Here is a 20,957-nt window from a genome sequence, read left to right on the forward strand (position 1 = left end):
TATATATATATATATATTTGTTTTCTTCCCCCTCCCATCCTCTAGTGTTAAAACCACCTGGGTCTGAATGCTTTACTCAAATGCTCCTTCCAAGGTCAAGAATAAGCTAAAGTATTAGTTTACACCAAACACAGCATTTTAAATAAGGTTGTATTTAGAGAATTGCTTTACAGTGTACACATTTCTATGCACTTGCTGTGTATTTATTCCCACTCACTCTGTTACCACAACATGATTTGGAGATGGCAGGAAATTGCAGTATCATCATTAGGGGAACAAAACATGGCAACAGCATCAAGATGGGGCACGAGTGGACAGGCTGGTGTGGATTGAAGAGACTCCTAAAAGCATTCCTGGTTAGCTTCTGTTCATATGCCGTTTCCAAAATGTGTCTGGCAAGTGCAGCACAATATCCATTTGCCTCTGATTTCTGTGAGTGTGTTACTAAATGGTTGACAATTGCTTGATTGTGGTTATGACATAATGGATTATGGCGTGACTGTGTTTGTCTCTTGGCATTAAACGGAACCCAAGGAGTCAAGAGACTGAGTGAAGCAGTCAGGTGGAACAGGGAGCGAGTGGTGCTCTGGGTCTCCTCCCAGCCTCTAGTGTCTGAGTGGAAACTCTCCAGGGAAACAGGAGCGTCTCATTTGACACAGGCTTCACACGCACACACGCACAGAGGAGGGAAAGTGGAGCGGGCAGGGAAAATGATGTTGGTAGCCCCCATCCCCCCATCCCTCTCTCTCTCTCTCTCTCTCTCCTGTGACGTTGTGTTTGACTTTCATCACTTCTTGCTCTTCATCTCTCCCTCCCTCCTCTTCATCAAGCTCTCTTTCTCTGCCGCCTGTGTGAGTGGAGCAGCATCAGTAATGGCGTCTCTTTTTCTCTCCAGTGCGTGAGCTTAAACACTCGCCATTCCACACATTTTTTCATTTCACTGTGTATGTGTGTGCATACGTGTGTGTGTGTGTGTGTGCTGTTGATAATGGCAGGATTACTACAAGTCGGGGATAATCCGCTGCCCTGACGGCGTTTCCATTCCCGAGCTGAGGGAGGCATGTGACTACCTCTGTATCTCCTTCAACTACAGCACCATCAAGTGCAGAGACCTCAGTGAGTAAACTGGATGTGCATGCTGCTGGATGAGCTGCTGACTTGCTGTCTGAACTGTTGAGCGGTGCTGATGTAGTTCTGTGGAGGTACTGGGTTTGGTGAGTGTGGAGCACAGGCCATTTTCGTTGTTATTGTCTTACTGCTTGAGAGAAGATCACGCGGACCTTTATTTTTATTGCACAATGTTGAGCATCACTGTACACTAGATGGCTCCAGATGGCTACTGACTCGTTTTTAGAGTTTAGACAGCATTGGGGGCATTGTTGTTGATGGATGTACTGCCAGTGTAGCAGTTAATGTCAGTTCCTAATCAGAGCTAAAAATAGATGGAGACCTTTATGTTGTCATTGTGAATGAGGTGAATGTATGGAGAAAGTGTGACGTTGCTCTGTTTGCATCAGTGTCTGCTGAGATCTGCGTTGAACATACCTATGATATCACGTTGGTCACAGTGTTGCATGCTGCATGTGTTTTTGGGGATATTTGTCATTGTCGTGCATATGGTACCTCGTGTTTGTGTCTGTGTGCGGGAGGAGCAGCCTCAGCTCAGACTGCAGTGAGCGTTGGGCTCTAAGTAGGTCATGCTTAACTTTTGAGATGTATTGCTGGTTACACAGGCATGACACCACCAAGGTGCACAGGTCTGATCCTTGTAGTGACAGAGTGTCTTTCGTGATTTGTAGCCAGTAGTTTGTGCTTCTTACAGTTTTGTGGTTAATAGTCTATTTTAAATCAGTTGCTGAAAAAACCCAGGCTAAGGTTGAACATGTGAACCATGGCTTACTGTCTTCTAAACACATTTGATGTGTTTAAGCAGGATTACAGAGGTAATATTTAGGTCCCAACAGGCTGTGGAACCAGAATGGTCCATAAGTACACTGCCCTGCTCAGAAGAGGATATTGTACTATAGTGGAAGTAAACTGGTAATATTACTATTTACAGAAGGTCATTCAAAGCTTATGTATGGTCCATGTGTAAGCTTCTAAAGTTTATGGAAACAGCCATAAAACAGATTATAGCTCTGCTGTTTCTGTTTACTTCCAGGTCCTTGTACCCTTACTAATGACAGTGAATAATGATTGTCTCGTTGTCAGTGGATCAAAGGTGCCCTGCCCTGTTTCCTTGTAAACACAGTTCCTGTTTATATTCACTATCCTTTTGTGCCTGCTAGCAGCTGGCTCATTTTGTGTGTTATGCTGCTGTTTGAACTTCTGTAGGTGTGTCTGTGTGTCTTTATATTAATCTGGCTTAACACAACTCTGACTGTTTGGATGATTGGGGTGAACACAGACCTTTTTACTACCATTTTGCTCCATCTGAATATAATCAAAACAGGTAAAAACCATATTAATACTAAGCAGAAAAAAGTACATATCTACTATTCCATGTGAACAGTAACAAAGTGCTACTCATGATGACATTTCAGGTTCAAATTTGATTCAGACAGTAACACTTTCTTTGGTTATGCTGGCTGGAAAAGTACATGAGCGCAGTATCATTTCTTGACCGTGCTGTCTGTCCTCCCTGCCCAGGCGCCCTGATGCACGAGCTGTCTAATGACGGGGCCCGGCATCAGTTTGAGTGTTACCTGGAGGAGATGGTGCTGCCGCTGATGGTGGCCAGCGCTCAGAGCGGAGAGAGGGAGTGCCACGTGGTGGTGCTGACCGACGATGACGTGGTGGACTGGGACGAAGAGTACCCTCCACAGATGGGAGAGGAGTACTCACAGAGTAAGCTATTGTCATCCTCTCTGCCAGTGACACAGTTAGCACAGCAGGTGACCTCTTTTTGGTAGCAGCAAGTCAGCTTCATAGTTAACCTGACACCACCACAGATATCAGATCTACTGATGTGAAGCTGCTGTGTGTTACAGCAGCAGCTTCACATTTCTGTGGTGAAAAGTATCAAGGGCTCCGATGCTAACTTATTGGTACGATGTACATTATAGTTATTGAAGGCACACTTATACATTGTCTGATGAAAATAGGACAGGATGTGGTGTCAGCCAGCCATGGTGGAGCTCTTGTCAGCTGAAAGTCTGACACAGAGGTCGCGTTCTTTTGCCCAGAGAGACAAACATCAGTTTGGCTTTGTGAGACGGAGAGGGTTAACACTAACACTAGCCTTGTACTGTTTGAAACAGCAGAAGTTTACACTGCCACTCAAAAACAGGATGTGACGAGAAGGGCAAAGAGCAGTTAGAGCAGCCTGTGGTGTCACTTTGTTTTGAGTCTGTAGCAGCTAAAAAGAAATAACTTGAACATTATTTGCATTGGACACAAACGATCACTGAACCAGCTGATTTTTACTTCGTTTTTACCCAACTGTGTAATATAGACATACAGTGGCGGTTCTACGTTGAACTCTCCCCCTGCACCCCCACCCCCTCCCCTCACACAGCTTCTGTGCACGGCACCTTCTCATCCAGCAGGGGCGCCACATATGATAGATAATAGAAAACCGCTTAGCGGCGCAGAGTATTTTCTTTCCAAGTGCTTGTGCCGCCCCCCCCACGTGTCATGAAAAAATGCCGCCCCGGGCGGCTGCCCGGTTCGCCCGTGCCAAAAACCGCCACTGTAGACATATTATTGATAGAAATTTGGAATAATTAACCTGCTGACACGGTAATAAGTCCATGTGATGGCCAACTGGACTAGTTGAGTCTCCACTGTGCGGCTGTACCCGACTAAGGGTAAGTTGGTCAGTAAGTTAAAGATTCCACAGTTTAAGTCACAAGAGGAGCACTGCCTTCAGATGCTCTCTTTATGTTTACACTGTCTCTCTTCTCTAACAGTCATCTACAGCACCAAACTGTACCGCTTCTTCAAATACATCGAGAACCGAGACGTGGCCAAGTCTGTGCTGAAGGACCGAGGACTGAAGAAGATCCGACTAGGAATAGAAGGTACTGAGCCAAAGTGGATTTTGTCCTGTGTCGTCTAATAACCAGTATTTATAGTCAGAATCCTGTATGCAACGTTCACTGGGGGTTCTCAGTGGGGGGGTTCTTCTGCTTCTGCTTCAGATGGGAGCAACACTGCACAGTGTTTCACAACTGGTCACACTGTTTTCCTTAAGTTTTTGTCCTTAGCTGTTTACTTCCATGGCGGGCCAACAAACCTCGACAGAAGAGCATGTTTCAGTCATGGAAGTAGTTTCGCTAGTTCAGGAGAAATCCTACAGCCTTTCCTCTGGCTCACAGAGCGGACTCCTTTCCCAAGCTTTTCTGTATTATTTGTCGGCACACATCATCAGTCTGCCTTAATGGCAGAACCAGAGGCAGGAGGTTCCACAACAAAAGAATGAATGAAATGTCAGATTCAAGGACTAGCTTAATGGTAAAACACTAAGGAATAGTTCACCATTTGACAAGGGGGTTTGTTCCTGACTACTTCTTGACCAAGACCATTCATTTCTTGCAGCCTGACCCATACACTTGGGAACAAATGAGATATACTGTGTCAGTCGACAAGCTTTAGAGTTGTTGATAGCCTGGTTTTGTTACCTTTGGACTGAGCCAGGCTAATTGTTAGCTTACCAGCTGCTATCTCAAGCTATGTATTTACATACATACATACATGAGAATGGTATTATAATCAACATATGTCCCAAAACGTACAGCCAGTCTTTTTAACTCCAACCAGACAGCTGCAGTTGTTTCCTTAAACATCAGCTGTCATTCCTGTCTGTCTTCCAGGCTACCCGACTTACAAAGAGAAGGTGAAGCGGCGTCCTGGAGGGCGCCCGGAGGTCATCTACAACTATGTTCAGCGTCCCTTCATCCGTATGTCCTGGGAGAAAGAGGAAGGAAAGAGTCGTCACGTTGACTTCCAGTGTGTCAAGTCCAAGTCCACCACTAACCTGGCCGCAGCCGCTGCGGACATTCCCCAGGACCAGCTGGTGGTCATGCACCCTCCAGGGCCTCAGGTGGATGAGCTGGACACTTTGCCTCACCCGCCGGCAGTCAGCGACCCCCAGCACCTGGTACTCGGCCAGGGGCTGGAGAGCAGCATGGCCCCCCAGTTAGCACAGGTGTTCGAGGGCCCAACCCAGCAGTCTCAGGACAGTGCGAGCCAGGGCACGCACAGTCTGGCCCACAGCAACCAGCAGCAGCACAGCAGCAGTCACACTCAGGCCTCTTACCACTACGAGCCAGACCCCGACACTCCGCCATCGTCTGCGTGAGAGACACTTCACCTCTGTCTCTGTTCCTGTGTTCACACTGCCAACAACAAGCACTTTTATTCACACCACTACACTGAGACAGTCAGAGCTTCAAATCACTAAAGAGAACTTTTAGACACAACTGTTCTCTCAGCATCGATTGTGAGACTCGTATTCTAGTAAAAGGCTCAGAGAACTTGGAACATAGTGACTCAGTGAAGCACAGAAATCCGATTGGCCTGCTGCCGCAGCCATCAAGCACACTGTCCAGCTGTTCTCAGCTGAAAGTTCCACTTATTGCTTTCAGTGTGAATGCAAGCTTGGTCCCCCCCTCGTCCCCATCACCTCCTCCTGCTCCTGAGTGGCCAAACACCAGTGCTGCAGCTTTTCTCACACAGCATCTGAACAACTGGATAATATCACACAAGCAGGCCTCCTCCTCTCTGCATTCTGTATACATGTGAAAAGACAGAGTACTGTATTACACAATAATGAAGCAAGTGAGCGTGCTGTGCTGCTGGGATATACTGTACCTCACTGGAAAGTGGATGTGAGGGCCAGGCAGGCAGATGCATTTGTGAATGTATGGATGGAGTTGTTTTACATAACATGGACCTGAATTCTTCTGATGTTCCTCTTGTTCTGCAGTTTGTACCAGTTGATTTGGTTCCTAGTTTCTTTGTAAGTCTGTGTTTTGTTTTTTTTTCTTGCTGCACTCCTACTTGAGTCCTGACTGAGCTCTGAAAAACACACCCACACCACTGCTATGAGCACACAGGCTGTCACGAAAGATGTTTTTCTAATAAATAGTATTCACTACTCCCTTGTAAGTCACTTATTTATAATTATTTTCAAAAGTAAAGCAAGCAGATGTGGTTCTCATGTATTAGTGCTACAAGACCACTTTAACAATTGATTTGTAACTGTGACCATAAATCTTCATATTTGAATCGAGGAGTAATGTCATTAATTGTCCTGTTGGTGGAGGTCAACATCGTTCCCACATCTTGACTGACTAAAGGTTTCACCTAAACAAGCACAAGCTCACATGACAGTAAAATGTTTGCCAATGGCAAAAAAAAAAAAAGTATAATTCAGCTAATAGTGATCAGTAATATTACAAAGCTGCTGTGTGACCAGCCTCCACCACATGAGGATATCTATTGCACCTGATGAAGGGAAGAACTCAGCTTTATAAGTATGTTACTAAACACTAAAACATAGCTGCTGAGTAGCCGCTGTTACCAGTCACTCCGCAGATTCACATTCACACGATCAACTTATAAAATGTGATGCATGGTTTAGTTTAAGATATTCAACAATATTTAAAGACTGCCAGTACTGGATTGCATGAATTTTTACTTATGTGAATGACCAGAATGCTGTGTCCTACGCTGGTACTGGTCTTCATACTGACACTTTATACCAGGTATTAGTTGTAAGATGCGTAATGGGCGACACAGGCTTGTGTACGCCGACCTGCTCAGAGTAGAATGACTACTCTGAATCACGGCTGGTGCAGCATTACACACATTACTCTGTCTTCACATCATGGAAATCATTGGAGACAGGATGGAAATTGAGACCGAGTCCTTTAAGCAATACTGTAACCAGATATGCGATGTTAATACACACCGGCAGCAGAGTCTTGGGTTTTGACCTTCAACCATTCAAGTGAATTCATCTTCATCTTGTGCCAATAGCTGTGAAGCCAGAGACATATATATATACACAGTCCTGTAGCTGTTCTCCAGCCATCCTCATTAAGACGCACAGAACGTAAACCAGAAGCCTTCTGAGGTTTAACTTTTGAACTATTTTGGGAGGTTTTCTGAAGATTTGGCACCAGACAAAATACATGTTCATTAACTGAGAGAGAGCAAGCGATGGCCTGACTCAGGAATGGAGACTGGAGATTAAATATGCATATGTTACTTCTGCTCTGACGGATCACTTGCATTATATAATCAAAGTATATGCTCCAGCTTTAAATTACTTTTGGGGGCCAGAAAATGAATGTGCTCACAGGGTTTCTGAGAGGCTGAATATTCATTTCCTGTTACCAAAAAGGCCATTTTAAATTATGCTTTCACCTAAGAGCTCTGAGCATTAGCCATGTACAAACATACTGCAGAAACGATTGTATCACTCACTGACCTCCATTCAGCTGTGCTGGTGTGCACCAGGGCCAGCGTTACTGTAGGGCAGACTTGCCAGCGGCTACATGGCAACATATAAAAATATCACTGGGCTGCAGTGATTGGCAGAAGGCACAGTTCAGGTGTAGACCATCATGAAGACCTTCACCAGCTAAACAAAAAAAAACTATACAGAGCAGTTTAAAAAAAAACAAACAAAAAAACATAAATGGCAACTATGACACTGCGAGTCCACAGTGACAGAGAAATGATTTTATTTTAAAAATATTTCACTGATACATACAATACACATCATACTCATATTTGCATAAAGTATACTCTTAACATGATAATAATTAAAGATCTGATACATTATTGTCAGGTGGGGAGGGGTATATCAACATGGAGAACACTTTACTGTAGTGTGAAGCGTAAAACAATTGAAACAGAAAATCACTACAACAGATACAGAAGAACTCTCGCCAGCTGCTGCCTGATTGGAGGAGGAGAGGAAGGGGCGGAGCCCAGGATCAGCAGAGATTCAACAGTCCTGCAGCAACCCAAATGAACACACCAACCACGGGATGCACAGGTGTGTATGGCAGGAACTGTTACACCTGTCCAAATTACACCATTTTGCATCCCAGGATGTCATTTTAAAGGACTGTCAAATGCCCACCACAGCCGGTTGATGTCAAGCTACAGTTAAAAACTTTCTGCCCATATGGAAAGAAAACACTGGACTGATGTGACCTCAGTTTGTGCCTCGTTTCATCTTCTGCAAGACAAATCCCCATAATCTTGAACAAACCACGAACGTTGCTGAACAGCATCTAATTACTGGTGAAAAATATGCCCAGGTTCCTCAGACTTCAATTTTTTTTAAATTTCTTAAATTGTGACTACGATTCCTAAACCAGATAAAGATGGAGGTCAGAAATGATGTCACTGCTCAGTTTGTCAGACAAAACAAAACAAAAAAAATTTCTATGATATTAATCAGTTATAACAAAAACAAACAAAACAAAACAAAAAAACAAGATTAAATTTAGGATTTCAAGACCTTAAAATACAAAAAATCTTAAAGGTAGGGTTTGCGATCCTGGAAAAACCAGCAAGAGGAAGCTTGACTTTGAAAGTAGACAACCGAAGAAATCCCACTCTTTCGTTCTGACTTCTAAACACTGCCCGACTACTACAGACTTCAGGAAAAGAACAAATGCCCCCAAAACAAAACCGATAATTACATGTCCAGTAGAAACTCGGCCACCATGGTGTCACCTTTCAGCCCCTTTTGTTCCCTCAGTTGTCGTTCGAAAGCCAAACTCATGTTGCAGCATCCAACTTCTTTTTAGTTGTAACTTTCTCGAATACAGTGTTACCCGCCCAGACCTGCAGCCCTGATCCATAGTTGGGGAACCTCTGGTTTATGGCTAAATTGCTTTAGCCCTGGCTGGCAGTCTTAACTGGCCTTAGAAGGTGGGGAGAAGTGAAGAGGGAGGCCAGCTAACTCTGTTCAAAACACAGGCTTGTAACACGGACACTGCATGTGGCCTTTGATGCCCAGTTAACTGCATTACAATCCCATCTATACACTTAGAGCTGCCTGCTGTCTGGCTGCATGTAAAAGGAGTCTGTTCCCGGCAATGATCTTCTTGCTCTCACACTGCACACACAGGTCACAGCTTCTGGCAACAACAACATTTCCTATAAGGCTCTATGTCCTAAAGGGGAAGACCTGGCCTGTAACAATGTTTGAGAACGAATGCTGCTGTGGGAACCTTCTCTGCCGTAGCTCGTTAGCTTTAGTTATCAAAACAGTGGTAACACATCAGCCTGCAACTGCAGCACCTTGTGGGAGGCTCTTGCCCTGATCACACGGGCAGGACACACGCAGGTAGGAAGTAGATTGACAGGCAGGTGGGCCATCCATCAGCCAGATGTTTTTCAGCCCTGCTGCTGCCACAGATGACGGATCTTTCTTTGTTGTGCATAATGCATTTAATGTTTTCATGGCCAAAAGGTGAAGACAATTTCAAGATCTGTAAAAAAAAAAAAAAAATCTTCTAGAAGAAATCACCAACCCTACTTTTAAAGTGGGTTAATGGTTTCATTAGGGCTGTGTGGGTGTGGTTTGACCACCCACCAACCAGCCTCCTCTAATTCTGCTGATTTCCCCCCCCCCATCAGCAACAGCAACACAGTTGTATTTTACAAAGTGAACATCTCCAACTGCCTGGTTTAGGGGAAAGAGATGAAACAAAGTTCAATATAATAGTAATTTTGAATCATGAGAGAGACTATTTTGAACCCAGAAGGTCAGATGAGTCTTCGAACACCTTCAGAACAGCTGTACACTGTTGTACAGCCTCCTGGGTTTGAAACTGCAGGGTATTTGTCTTTCAGAAAAAGCTGCTGGCTTAGTTCTATGACTTGAGATAATATATAAGAGGCACAAACTGGGGCTACAACTGTATTTAGGATGCAGTGCAAATTTTAAAATGCATACGAATATGCAAACGTAGCGCCTGCATAAAATAATGACTAGCTTATGTTAAATGTAGAAGCAGTATAATTTAGAACATCATATTATGCACTTGTTTGGAAAATGTATTAAAACACATCACTGACAAGTGCAGGACAGAACCCCCCATTTCAAAAAGATGTTTTTAATTTGGATCCCATCCCACTAGCCTTCACAAAGTGGCTGCTAGGCTTCTGGAGTCCAGACAAAACCATTTCTTTAAATATTTGCTCTGTATATTTGAGATGATATAAAGTTTAAAGTTTGCTAAAATGCTTCTCATTTTTTTGCATTAGTTGAAATAATTTCACAAATGCATTCTGAAAATTCAATGCATGCAGAAAGTGTTATAGCCCAAAACATATTCCACACAGTCATTTTCAGCCATGACACTCCTACTGACACGTCTGCCTCCAACCCAGCTAACAACAAAAAGGCGTAGGAGCAGGCTCGTGGCATGCTGAGGTAACTCCTCATGGAGGGACAGTGGACCTGGACGTGAAGCACAGCGTTCAGACACTGGTGGCTGCCCCTCCTGATTCCGTCTGCTGTCACAGGATATGATCACAGACTGTACCAACTCTCATCTGTTCCTGTATTTGCCCTGCCCCCATCTACATTATAGCCCTCGCTGCTAAAAAGGTAGTTTGTGTTGACAATTACATTAATAAGTGCTGAACAAAGCAAATTTAAGAGGAACTTCAAGTTGTTGTTTTTTTTATCCACATACTGTTGATCTTGCAGAATCATTAAACTCTGAGGTATCTGACTTGAACTCGTCCCAACCTCAGCCAAACAAATGAGACGGTGACCTCTTCCCATTTTCTTCTCCCAGGGCTCAATCTGAGCCCAGGCACCAATTTTAGACATCTTGGGCCAGTTTTGAAATATTCATATCACTGTGGAAAAGACATATAGGCTTGGAAAACTGACCCAGAGTCAGTTCTCCTAGAGAGGAAATCCAGTTCAGTGGCTGGCAGTCTTACTGCATCTTAAGTGCTTCACATGGGGACTGTGTAGAAGAGGAGGAGCAGGTGGAGACCCTGTGACCCTGACCACATGTTTAACTATAAAAAGCAAGTGTGTGAGGAGCAGGCCTCAGTGCAATGGCAGTGAACAACATTTCCTCAAGGAGGAGCACTTGAATTGTCTTGGTTTGCAGGTGAATTGCTCTCTTCTGAGATTGGCAAACACCTGCAGAGGGAAGCTGAGCCCTACAGCTGTGAATCCCCAGTCCCCCCCCACCCCTTCACACTGCTGCTTTCAACAGACTCACCTAACCTCCAGTGCCCCCATTCAAGACTGATTCACTCCTGCTGTCCCCTGTTCTATCGCTAGCTGCTCATTATGCAAACTGAAAGTCTTCCAGGGGTTGGGCAGCTGAAATGGAGCACACACAGACAACAAAGCAGTAGAGGTCCGCACAGAGCCACCTGGGGTTCTGGTAACAAATGGGGTTCAAATTCTATTCGGTCTACTTGGGTTGTGTGAAGGACCCATACCTCCTCTGGTCTCTTCTCATGCACTCAAACCATAATACAAGCAAAGATTGTAAAATGTGTTATTTTCTGTATGTCAGAAACAATCTTCAAGGTTTGAGCCATTTGGTTCAGTTTAAATTGGAAGAGCCTCAACATTCAATTTCAAGCTTTAATATTTATTCAACTGTGGTGCATCATGCTGCCAACAGCGTTGACGTTATGGTCTTTGGGACTCCCGTCTGAAACTACCGTCCCTTTCAGATCAGCGTTCCTTTTTTTATGTCCATCAGGTTGGTGTTACAGCGGCTCATTTAGGATGGGACCCCTAACTGGACTTGTGAAGACCTCTACTGAGCAAGTCCTGTGAATCACCGGGTGCAGCAAAACGAACTGTATGAGCAGTATTTTTGGACAGCTTTAAAAAGTATCATCACAACTAACACGTTGCAGGTAGTTTTAGGCAGATCCTTTTGGCTTGTGTTTTAAACTCAGGAAAAAAAAAAGAGAATCTGCTCTTCTCTTCTGGTTCACTACAATTTAGAGAAAAAGTTTAGAACCACTTGGAGAAAAAGTTGTTAATGTTCATGTTAGTCAAGGAAACAGAAGCTAGGTGGCTTTTTCATATCAGATATCATTATTTAACTGAACCGAAATACATGTATGTGGAATTGTGGGAATACAGGACTTTATATATATTCCAAGCAAATCTCCAGAGGATAACTGCCACATGCTCATTTCCCACGCTGATTTCGAAGATCAGCTGCTGGAAGTGCACCAGTGTTTGTACAGCACTGACATCCTACTAGGAGACTCGAACATACAGTTAGAGATGTTGGGAGGGCTGTGGCGGGAGGCAGAGCTCAAGCACTCCCCCACCCCAGCACCGCTCCAACGCACATCACACTTCAATCAGTGTCTGTGAATGTCTCGGGGCTGGTGAGGAACCCTAACCCAGAGCCACTGTTAGACTGAGCTCAGTCTGTCAGCGGACACATTAGCACCACACACCTGTAACTCACCTGTGATTCCATTTGCCAGAGTAATGCTCTCTCACTATGGTCATGTCAGTGAATGCCTCATCTACAGACAACTAGCACAACAAAAACTGATCATCTTAGCACCTCATGTGGAACAGACGTTTTCTAGAAAAATCCTTCTGCCTGGATGAAATTCAGGTCCACTGGCAGGGAATGAAGAATCACAAAGTAGGAGTGGAATCTGAACAGCAGCAAGAGCCATCCAAACTTAACTGTGCTCAATAATGTTCAGAGAATAGTCTCCTTTCAGTTAACAAAAAAAAAGAACTAGTTAAGATGAACATTTTTTCAGCGTAGTTGTGTGCAGTGGGCGGGAAACATGAGAGCCAGACTTCAACCTGACCGAACTCTCTCCATCAGTGGCTCTGGTGCAAAGAGGGACATTCTCCGTTTTTGTCCCTCTCTGCTTCTTCCCTTCCAGGCTCCTCACAAAGGCCAGGGCAGGTCGCTGAAGTCAACGGGGCCACCGAGGCCAGCGTCCGCCTCCAGCAGGGACATGATGACTGCCATGGCTGCCTCGTCATTGCTGGGGCTGCTGGAACCGGGCTCGTCCATGATGTCTATGCTCAGGTGGGAGTTATCACCTGGGTGGAGTACAAGTTGTTGAGGAAAAAAAAAGGAGGTGGGGAAATGAACAGCCAAATAAACCCAATGAAATGGTATAGAAAGTGTGTTTTGTCTGTGTACAACTCACTCATGATAGACTGGTTGGAGTAGGGGTAACCAACAGAATCAGGTCCAGGAATGATTCCTGTGCTTGGCAGCTCTGGTGTCCCTCCATTCTGAATCTAAAGTTGTGACACACAGATCAGTTTCACCCTGAGCTGTAAATGTGTGTGTGTGTTGTCCTCAAAGGATGGACGCTGGGGCTCATGGGAACCACGTGTTACCCGAGGGTCATCCACGTCCTTTTCAGCATTATGAACTGTCATGTCACTAGATTTTGTTTTGAGAATTATGAAGGTAGCAAGCAGTTTTAACATAACTGTAATATATGATTTCATTGACTCCTGGGGGGAAATTCACATTTTACAGCAGCAGAAGCAAAAAGCTGATGAGAGGTTAAATACATTTAAACAAGGCAAGCTATAATAAAATGAGGAAATGATATACAGGTTACATTTTCTTCAGACCCTGCACTTCAGCACATTCCCTTCAAAATAAAATGACAGATACTACATTTACAGTGCCTTGCGAAAGTATTCGGCCCCCTTGAACTTTGCGACCTTTTGCCACATTTCAGGCTTCAAACATAAAGATATAAAACTGTAATTTTTTGTGAAGAATCAACAACAAGTGGGACACAATCATGAAGTGGAACGAAATTTATTGGATATTTCAAACGTTTTTAACAAATAAAAAAGCACCTGCACTGTGATAGTCTCAGAGGTCTGTTTAAAGCGCAGAGAGCATCATGAAGAACAAGGAACACACCAGGCAGGTCCGAGATACTGTTGTGGAGAAGTTTAAAGCCGGATTTGGATACAAAAAGATTTCCCAAGCTTTAAACATCCCAAGGAGCACTGTGCAAGTGATAATATTGAAATGGAAGGAGTATCAGACCACTGCAAATCTACCAAGACCTGGCCGTCCCTCTAAACTTTCAGCTCATACAAGGAGAAGACTGATCAGAGATGCAGCCAAGAGGCCCATGATCACTCTGGATGAACTGCAGAGATCTACAGCTGAGGTGGGAGACTCTGTCCATAGGACAACAATCAGTCGTATACTGCACAAATCTGGCCTTTATGGAAGAGTGGCAAGAAGAAAGCCATTTCTTAAAGATATCCATAAAAAGTGTCGTTTAAAGTTTGCCACAAGCCACCTGGGAGACACACCAAACATGTGGAAGAAGGTGCTCTGGTCAGATGAAACCAAAATCGAACTTTTTGGCAACAATGCAAAACGTTATGTTTGGCGTAAAAGCAACACAGCTCATCACCCTGAACACACCATCCCCACTGTCAAACATGGTGGTGGCAGCATCATGGTTTGGGCCTGGTTTTCTTCAGCAGGGACAGGGAAGATGGTTAAAATTGATGGGAAGATGGATGGAGCCAAATACAGGACCATTCTGGATGGAAACCTGATGGAGTCTGCAAAAGACCTGAGACTGGGACGGAGATTTGTCTTCCAACAAGACAATGATCCAAAACATAAAGCAAAATCTACAATGGAATGGTTCACAAATAAACATATCCAGGTGTTAGAATGGCCAAGTCAAAGTCCAGACCTGAATCCAATCGAGAATCTGTGGAAAGAACTGAAAACTGCTGTTCACAAACGCTCTCCATCCAATCTCACTGAGCTCGAGCTGTTTTGCAAGGAGGAATGGGCAAAAATTTCCGTCTCTCGATGTGCAAAACTGATAGAGACATACCCCAAGCGACTTACAGCTGTAATCGCAGCAAAAGGTGGCGCTACAAAGTATTAACTTAAGGGGGCTGAATAATTTTGCATGCCCAATTTTTCAGTTTTTTTATTTGTTAAAAAAGTTTGACATATCCAATAAATTTCGTTCCACTTCATGATTGTGTCCCACTTGTTGTTGATTCTTCACAAAAAATTACAGTTTTATATCTTTATGTTTGAAGCCTGAAATGTGGCAAAAGGTCGCAAAGTTCAAGGGGGCCGAATACTTTCGCAAGGCACTGTAAGTGCCACGTCTCAGCAGGTTTACATCAACCTAGAAAGAACTGTGTGAGATATACCTGTTAACACACGTGGCTCAGAGCTGCCCGAGAGCTGAGAGATGTCATTTAGACTGAGGTGTCGTCGTCTGTTATCGAGGAGAACAGATGTGACTGTGCTAGTGAAGTAGTGACAATAGTAATGTTCAGGCAAAAAAAGAGCAAATATCTACACAGACGTATCAAAGGTAGCTGGCAGAGGCAGACGGAGTTGGTTTTTAACTTCTAAATGACAGAAATAAATTTAAAAAATGCTGAGGACATTTACATGACTACATGAGTCCAATGCTACAGTGTCATCTCTACTGCCTCACGTTATAAACTGACACACCATACTGTTAAATGACATCTCCCACTAAAACAGCCAAATACTGAGTCATAACGGACCAGGAATGATGTGTGTAGGATTGCATGGGGTTGTTCTGTAACAGCCTGGTTTCATTTATATGCAATTTAAAGAAAGAAAATAGTGCACAGCCGTGCATGATGGCACAACGCTCTGGTGAGGAACTTCTCAAATCAGAGGCTGTAGATTTATGAACAAATGTGTCTTCTGCCTTCAGAGGCCTGCAGGGCTTTAGTGAAATGAAGATGTGGACAACAGAAGTGGTGCACATCACCTTCTTTCCCCCTGGGGAGCAGGTGTCAGGTGGAGGAGTGCTGGTGATGTTCAGAGGGCTTGAGCCGCAGCTGGAGGGGGAGGATCCTCGAATCCTGACAGAGACAGACAGACGGCTGTGGTGATTCTGAAACACACCTCACACTCGCATCTGACTGCAAAACCTGCTCTTATCAGCTCCAAATGTCTCGAACTAGACATGTGACCTACATGCAGCTTTTTAACATTTGCACTGAATTTGTCAGCGTTGCCATGACAATACATGCAGATTACCTCTACAGCAATCTACAGTGTGAGTGGGGAAAGTAGCACAGCAGCTATCTGAGTCAGCACAAGTGTGGACTGTCCTATTTACACTGTGAACAGCTTATGGTACTACTACATCTTATTGCTGCACATTTTTCTAAAGATCAGGAATTATTCACTACATAAAATGTCTGTTCTGTAAAAGTGTTTCACCTGCATCATCATCTTCAGAGAGTATCACTTTGTTATACAGTTTAACCAGTGTTCCACTGAACATTACAAACTAGGCCACAGGCATTTTACATCAGAGGACCAAACAGACGTTTTCAGCTCGGCTGGTTTCAGGATAGAAGTGCATAGTTTCATCTGCTCTCACCTCTGGATCTCCATCACTTCCTCTGCAATCATGCGCCCGATCTTGCCAGCTCCCGCTCTCGTGCCACCAGGGATACCAGGCACAGTCTGCAGCGCCCGCCTCCCCCCACCTAGCATTCAAACAGCAATCAGGACAAAGAGAATTCAAAACTGTTTCACAATGTGACTGATGAGGGTTGTGTGATTTTTGATAAATCAGCCAAACTTGGAGTGCTAAAAGGTTTAAACAGCGTTTACCCTCTGAGGTGAGAACACTGTCCATGATCTGTGGTGAGGCAGCAGACTGAGGGTAGTCTGATCCTTCTATCATAGGACACCTGGACAAACAAACATGCAATGGTTCTGGTATTTCACAGCCAAGTGTGTGCAGCTTTAAAATAAAAAAAAAATCTAGTTCAACTACAAATAAATCAATTTTAGAAATGTGTGTTTGTGTGTCCTCCAATACTTACGACACAACAGTGTTGGTGGAGACGATGTACTCCACCTCCTTGGTCCACGGGTTCATGAAGCTGAACCATCGGCTCCTCAGCGTGATGAATGAGCCGTCCTTGATCTTGAATTTGTAACAGTTGGTATTTATCTTCTCTCTCATCTGTAGCACTATAAACAGCAAGGTTAAAACAGTAAGTGTGTGAATAAAGGGTGAGTAGAAAAACACAGAGAACATGATTTCACTCAATGACTTCCATTTATCCATTCGTTTTCTGCCTCTCGTACGAAATTGGCTGCAGGGGCAGCAGGTTAAGACCACTCCATTTTGCCCTCACTCAAGAACAAGCCTGGGTAATACATGAACTCCCTCAGGTGGGGTATGCAATCTGCAGAGAACCACAACCTCAGGCTTAGAGGTGCTGACTCGCATTCCAGCTGCTTCACTCAGTGCATGTTGAAGGTCACCATCCCCAACAGAACGTCCCCATGTGGAACCTTTTCAACGACCCTAAACAGAGTCACCCAGAGGGGGGATTTCTCTGAACATTTATTTGGTTCATAAGCACAGATAGCAGTCAGAGCCTTTATCTTAGCAACAGCCAGGTGGAGGTGACCCTCTCATTCCCTGGGGACGTCTTCCTGGGAGACTCCAACACACTAACACCACAGCGCCCAATCAGGGCCTGATAAGTACCCCCACACCTAGTTGGTGCCATTCTAGACACCTTACAGGAAGTTGGTTTCAGAGTCAGTACTGTGCATGGAGATGAGCCTTATAACAACAAATTGGCACCAACTACCATACCAGCCCAGGCTCCTTCCTCGCCAAAGACATTTCAACTCAGTCTGTTATGTCAGGGGACTGACAAGCCTAGGTCCCTGACCTCTCCTGCTCAGTGCACTGGACCCTGATGGCTCTCCCTGCGGGTGGTGAGCCCATGGTAATTTTTTTGGGCTGGTTGAGGACCAGCCACCAGATGCTGGTTGGCAAGCCCTTTCTCTGTTAAGCTCTTTCAGTTACTGTGCCCGTCTCTCAGCAGGTACCTTGTCTGTGGCACTCGGCCAGGTGGCCAATGTCATCCTGGTGGAAATACTCATAGAAGGAGGTTCCCAGCAGCTCTTGGGGCAAGTAGGCTAGGATGGCTGTGGCTCTGGTGGAACAAACAGACACAGACAGGGAGGTTGTGTTCAGGTTACAGATGAAATACCACCCTGTTAAACCTCCCCCACTTCTACTGGGTCTCACCTTTGGTCAACAAAGACGAATTTGCCATCGATGGCATGCCGGGAGACGTACTCTGTAGGCTTGACCCTGATGTCAGCTAGGCTGGGCTGGGGGACAATGTGCGGGTGCAGGCGACCGATGGCCACCAGGCAGCTCAGGTTGCAGCCCTCATTGTCAGACTCGTTGTCCTCGTCGAGTCCCATCTTAGTGGGTGGCCAGCTCTTCAGGTAGCCCGTGCTGTGGATGGTGCAGAAGCTTTTACGGTCCGCTGGAAAGAGAGGAGAAGTGTAAGAGGTTGGAACTGGAATTAAAGAGGAACTACTATCTCGTCATCAAACGCTGTGGAAGTTATTACAGTTTAGTGAACTGAACCTGACAGGGGTTGAGTTGATTATTGTGTAATTTATAAAGCCAGATTTAAGATTTTTTTTATGCTGTCTTGAAGATTATTTAAGACCAGGGCTGAGTATCACTCTAAAATATCTGACATCAGTATCGATACCTTGACTTCGATACCGGTTCCTAATCGATAATTTTTTCTAAACCAATTTTATAAAATCAATTTTAACAAAAAATAATACGTTTTATTTTGCCATTGTATTGTAAAATGGCAAGGAATTGAAATGACGTAATTCAATCAATATCATAAAAGTACTGAAGTTCAATGCCCAGCAATATGTAGGACTTAGTGTAACAGGCAAAAAATGAATTAAGCTTTTTTTCCTTTATAATTGAATACTATAAAATTTTAAGGTAAAAGGGAGTTTAAATATATTAAAACATTTCCATTTGTAATTATTCAAAACTGATGAGATTAAAACATTCTCACATTGAAAATGTTAAATATTGGCATTTTAATGTCTTCTGGTGAAACTACAATAAAAATAGCATCTGCTTTATTTTCCAAATCTGCTTTGACTTACTACTTACATTCTACATCCATATACCTTGGTGTCAACATACTACATAATAAATATCTAAAATCATTTTCAGACAACAGTACTGTTTAAGACACTCTTTAATGCAAGTTTATCATTGCAGGAATTTGTAGATCATCTGTAAATGACTGTGATGGCAAAATTGTTAATTTCAAAATGAATCCACTAAGTGAGAAAATTAACAGCCATGATTAGTTACTTTTTAAGAAGTCCACAGCTTCACACAGGAGCAACATTCTTCCTTGGAAGAGACACAAGTAACCTTTGAAACTCCTCTAGAATTTTCCCTCACTTCATCATGAAGTCGATAAGAAAAAGCTCAGGCTTGGCTGAAGTCCAAGCATTACGTTCCTCACAGTCCAAGGTTTAAAATTAGAACACTCAATTATCTAGGTTACTTCTTTTAGGGATGGTACTTTAATCTCCTGCCAACAACTACAGTAAAGAGTTCAGCCAAGTTCAGGACTAAAGGATCACAGCTAATCAAACTGGAGCAGTAGTCTTTTCTACACCTCATGCTCGTTTTGTAACCCTAACAACTATTTTAGTCTAATGTCCCAGACAAACATCTGTGACTGTGTGTGAGAGCAGCTGTATTCTCTTCACTTTGCATTTTTTTTATGTAATATGATATTTATTACTGAGAAGGGATATTTGCACTGGTCATGATGAACTTCTGTGAATGGCTCATTTGTTTTGTTTTAAAAAACATTGCATCCGAATAAAAGTTTGGATAAAAGATTCTACACAAAAATAAAAGGTAATTGTGCCACTTTAAGCTCTTGAGGAGTTTAGCCAGTTTATAATGCGAGTGCTCTATTTTTTCCCCCACTGTGAAACACAAAGCACAAAAATCAGAGGAAGAAAAACATTTGTGTGTATGAAATATTCAGCTAAACACAAGAAAATTCAACAAGGATGGTGACACTACCAATGTGGGCCATGAGCCTGGGCTTGACCTGGAAATCTTTTTTCTGACTATAAAGACATTTCATTTACATCCCAGTTCTCTCCACTGGTGAGTATGCAGGGTGACCTGCAGACAGCCATACGTTTCATTTACTTTCTGGCTACTGCAGCACAGACGCAAGGAGCTGGACAGCTGGAAAAAGCTTGAGGAAGGGTCATTAACAGACAACTTCATGCTGGTTTGAATAATGCACAATGTAGTTAAATGCATTATGGCTCAACTGACTCTCCCGTGGTCTGTTATTTAAAGTAACAGAAGTTGTCTGAGGACTTTTTAAATAACTGATGTAGTTCAAACAGTATAACACTATAGTACTGACACAGTAGAAAATATCTCTTGTGAATGACTAAAAATCCTGCCTTTGCTTCCACCTAGAACATGAATCTTTAATCTGTGAGAGTTTCCGCTGCTGAAATTACTGTGTACAGTTATTAGGTGCTATCACACCTAAACTGTTTGGTCTATAAAGTTAACTCTGGCATGTTTGCCTGGTTAGTAGAAATCCACTGGACTCATCAGTGCAAGCAGGATGTTATTTCACTTCTGGTTAGATGCTAAACTGCATTTTCTTGCCTTGTACTTGTACATGGTAATGACAATAAAGTTGAATCGCATCGAATCTAATAAATATTACTGCAAGATTTGGTCCCCACGAAAATGCACCAGCACAAGTGTGGGGATTGTATCTTATCAAAGTGAAAACTGAATCTTCAAACAGAGCTGTGTTGTGCTTGTATCCTACTTCATGTATTTTATCATTACTAGTTTAAGTATAAACTGAAATGGCAGTTTTATCCATTCCAAGTTAAATGTGAACCACCACAACCAAGACCAAGACCAAGATCTAGTCCCGTGACGTCGCCCGGCATGGCGCAGCCGGGGCCCCACCCTGGAGCCAGGCCCGGGGTTGGGGCTCGAATGCGAGCGCCTGGTGGCCGGGCCTCCCCCCACGGGGCCCGGCCGGGCTTAGCCCGAACGAGTGACGTGGGGACGTCCTC

At 43.8% G+C, this 20,957-nt stretch overlaps 2 protein-coding genes across 5 annotated transcripts in view; one reads left to right on the forward strand and one right to left on the reverse strand.

Moving 5' to 3' along the window:
* Positions 1-5,504, forward strand: part of LOC109962547 (BTB/POZ domain-containing protein 10-like) — a 17,523-nt gene extending 12,019 nt beyond the window's left edge. For both annotated transcript variants that reach the window (XM_020604378.1, XM_020604379.1), the window contains exons 5-8: positions 996-1,116; positions 2,650-2,847; positions 3,912-4,022; positions 4,815-5,504. In XM_020604378.1, coding sequence (XP_020460034.1) covers positions 996-1,116; positions 2,650-2,847; positions 3,912-4,022; positions 4,815-5,302 — 918 coding nt within the window. In that variant the 3' untranslated portion in view covers positions 5,303-5,504. The remainder of the gene's footprint in view (positions 1-995; positions 1,117-2,649; positions 2,848-3,911; positions 4,023-4,814) is intronic.
* A 3,693-nt stretch (positions 5,505-9,197) lies between these two features.
* Positions 9,198-20,957, reverse strand: part of bmal1a (basic helix-loop-helix ARNT like 1a) — a 41,803-nt gene continuing 30,043 nt past the window's right edge. For all 3 annotated transcript variants that reach the window (XM_020604296.1, XM_020604294.1, XM_020604295.1), the window contains 8 exons: positions 18,073-18,319; positions 17,871-17,977; positions 16,844-16,994; positions 16,629-16,708; positions 16,393-16,501; positions 15,772-15,865; positions 13,156-13,249; positions 9,198-13,045 (listed from right to left, as the gene is read on the reverse strand). In XM_020604296.1, coding sequence (XP_020459952.1) covers positions 12,888-13,045; positions 13,156-13,249; positions 15,772-15,865; positions 16,393-16,501; positions 16,629-16,708; positions 16,844-16,994; positions 17,871-17,977; positions 18,073-18,319 — 1,040 coding nt within the window. In that variant the 3' untranslated portion in view covers positions 9,198-12,887. The remainder of the gene's footprint in view (positions 13,046-13,155; positions 13,250-15,771; positions 15,866-16,392; positions 16,502-16,628; positions 16,709-16,843; positions 16,995-17,870; positions 17,978-18,072; positions 18,320-20,957) is intronic.

This window comes from Monopterus albus, unplaced genomic scaffold (assembly GCF_001952655.1).
Source record: "Monopterus albus unplaced genomic scaffold, M_albus_1.0 scaffold65.1, whole genome shotgun sequence".
Lineage (NCBI taxonomy): Eukaryota > Metazoa > Chordata > Actinopteri > Synbranchiformes > Synbranchidae > Monopterus > Monopterus albus.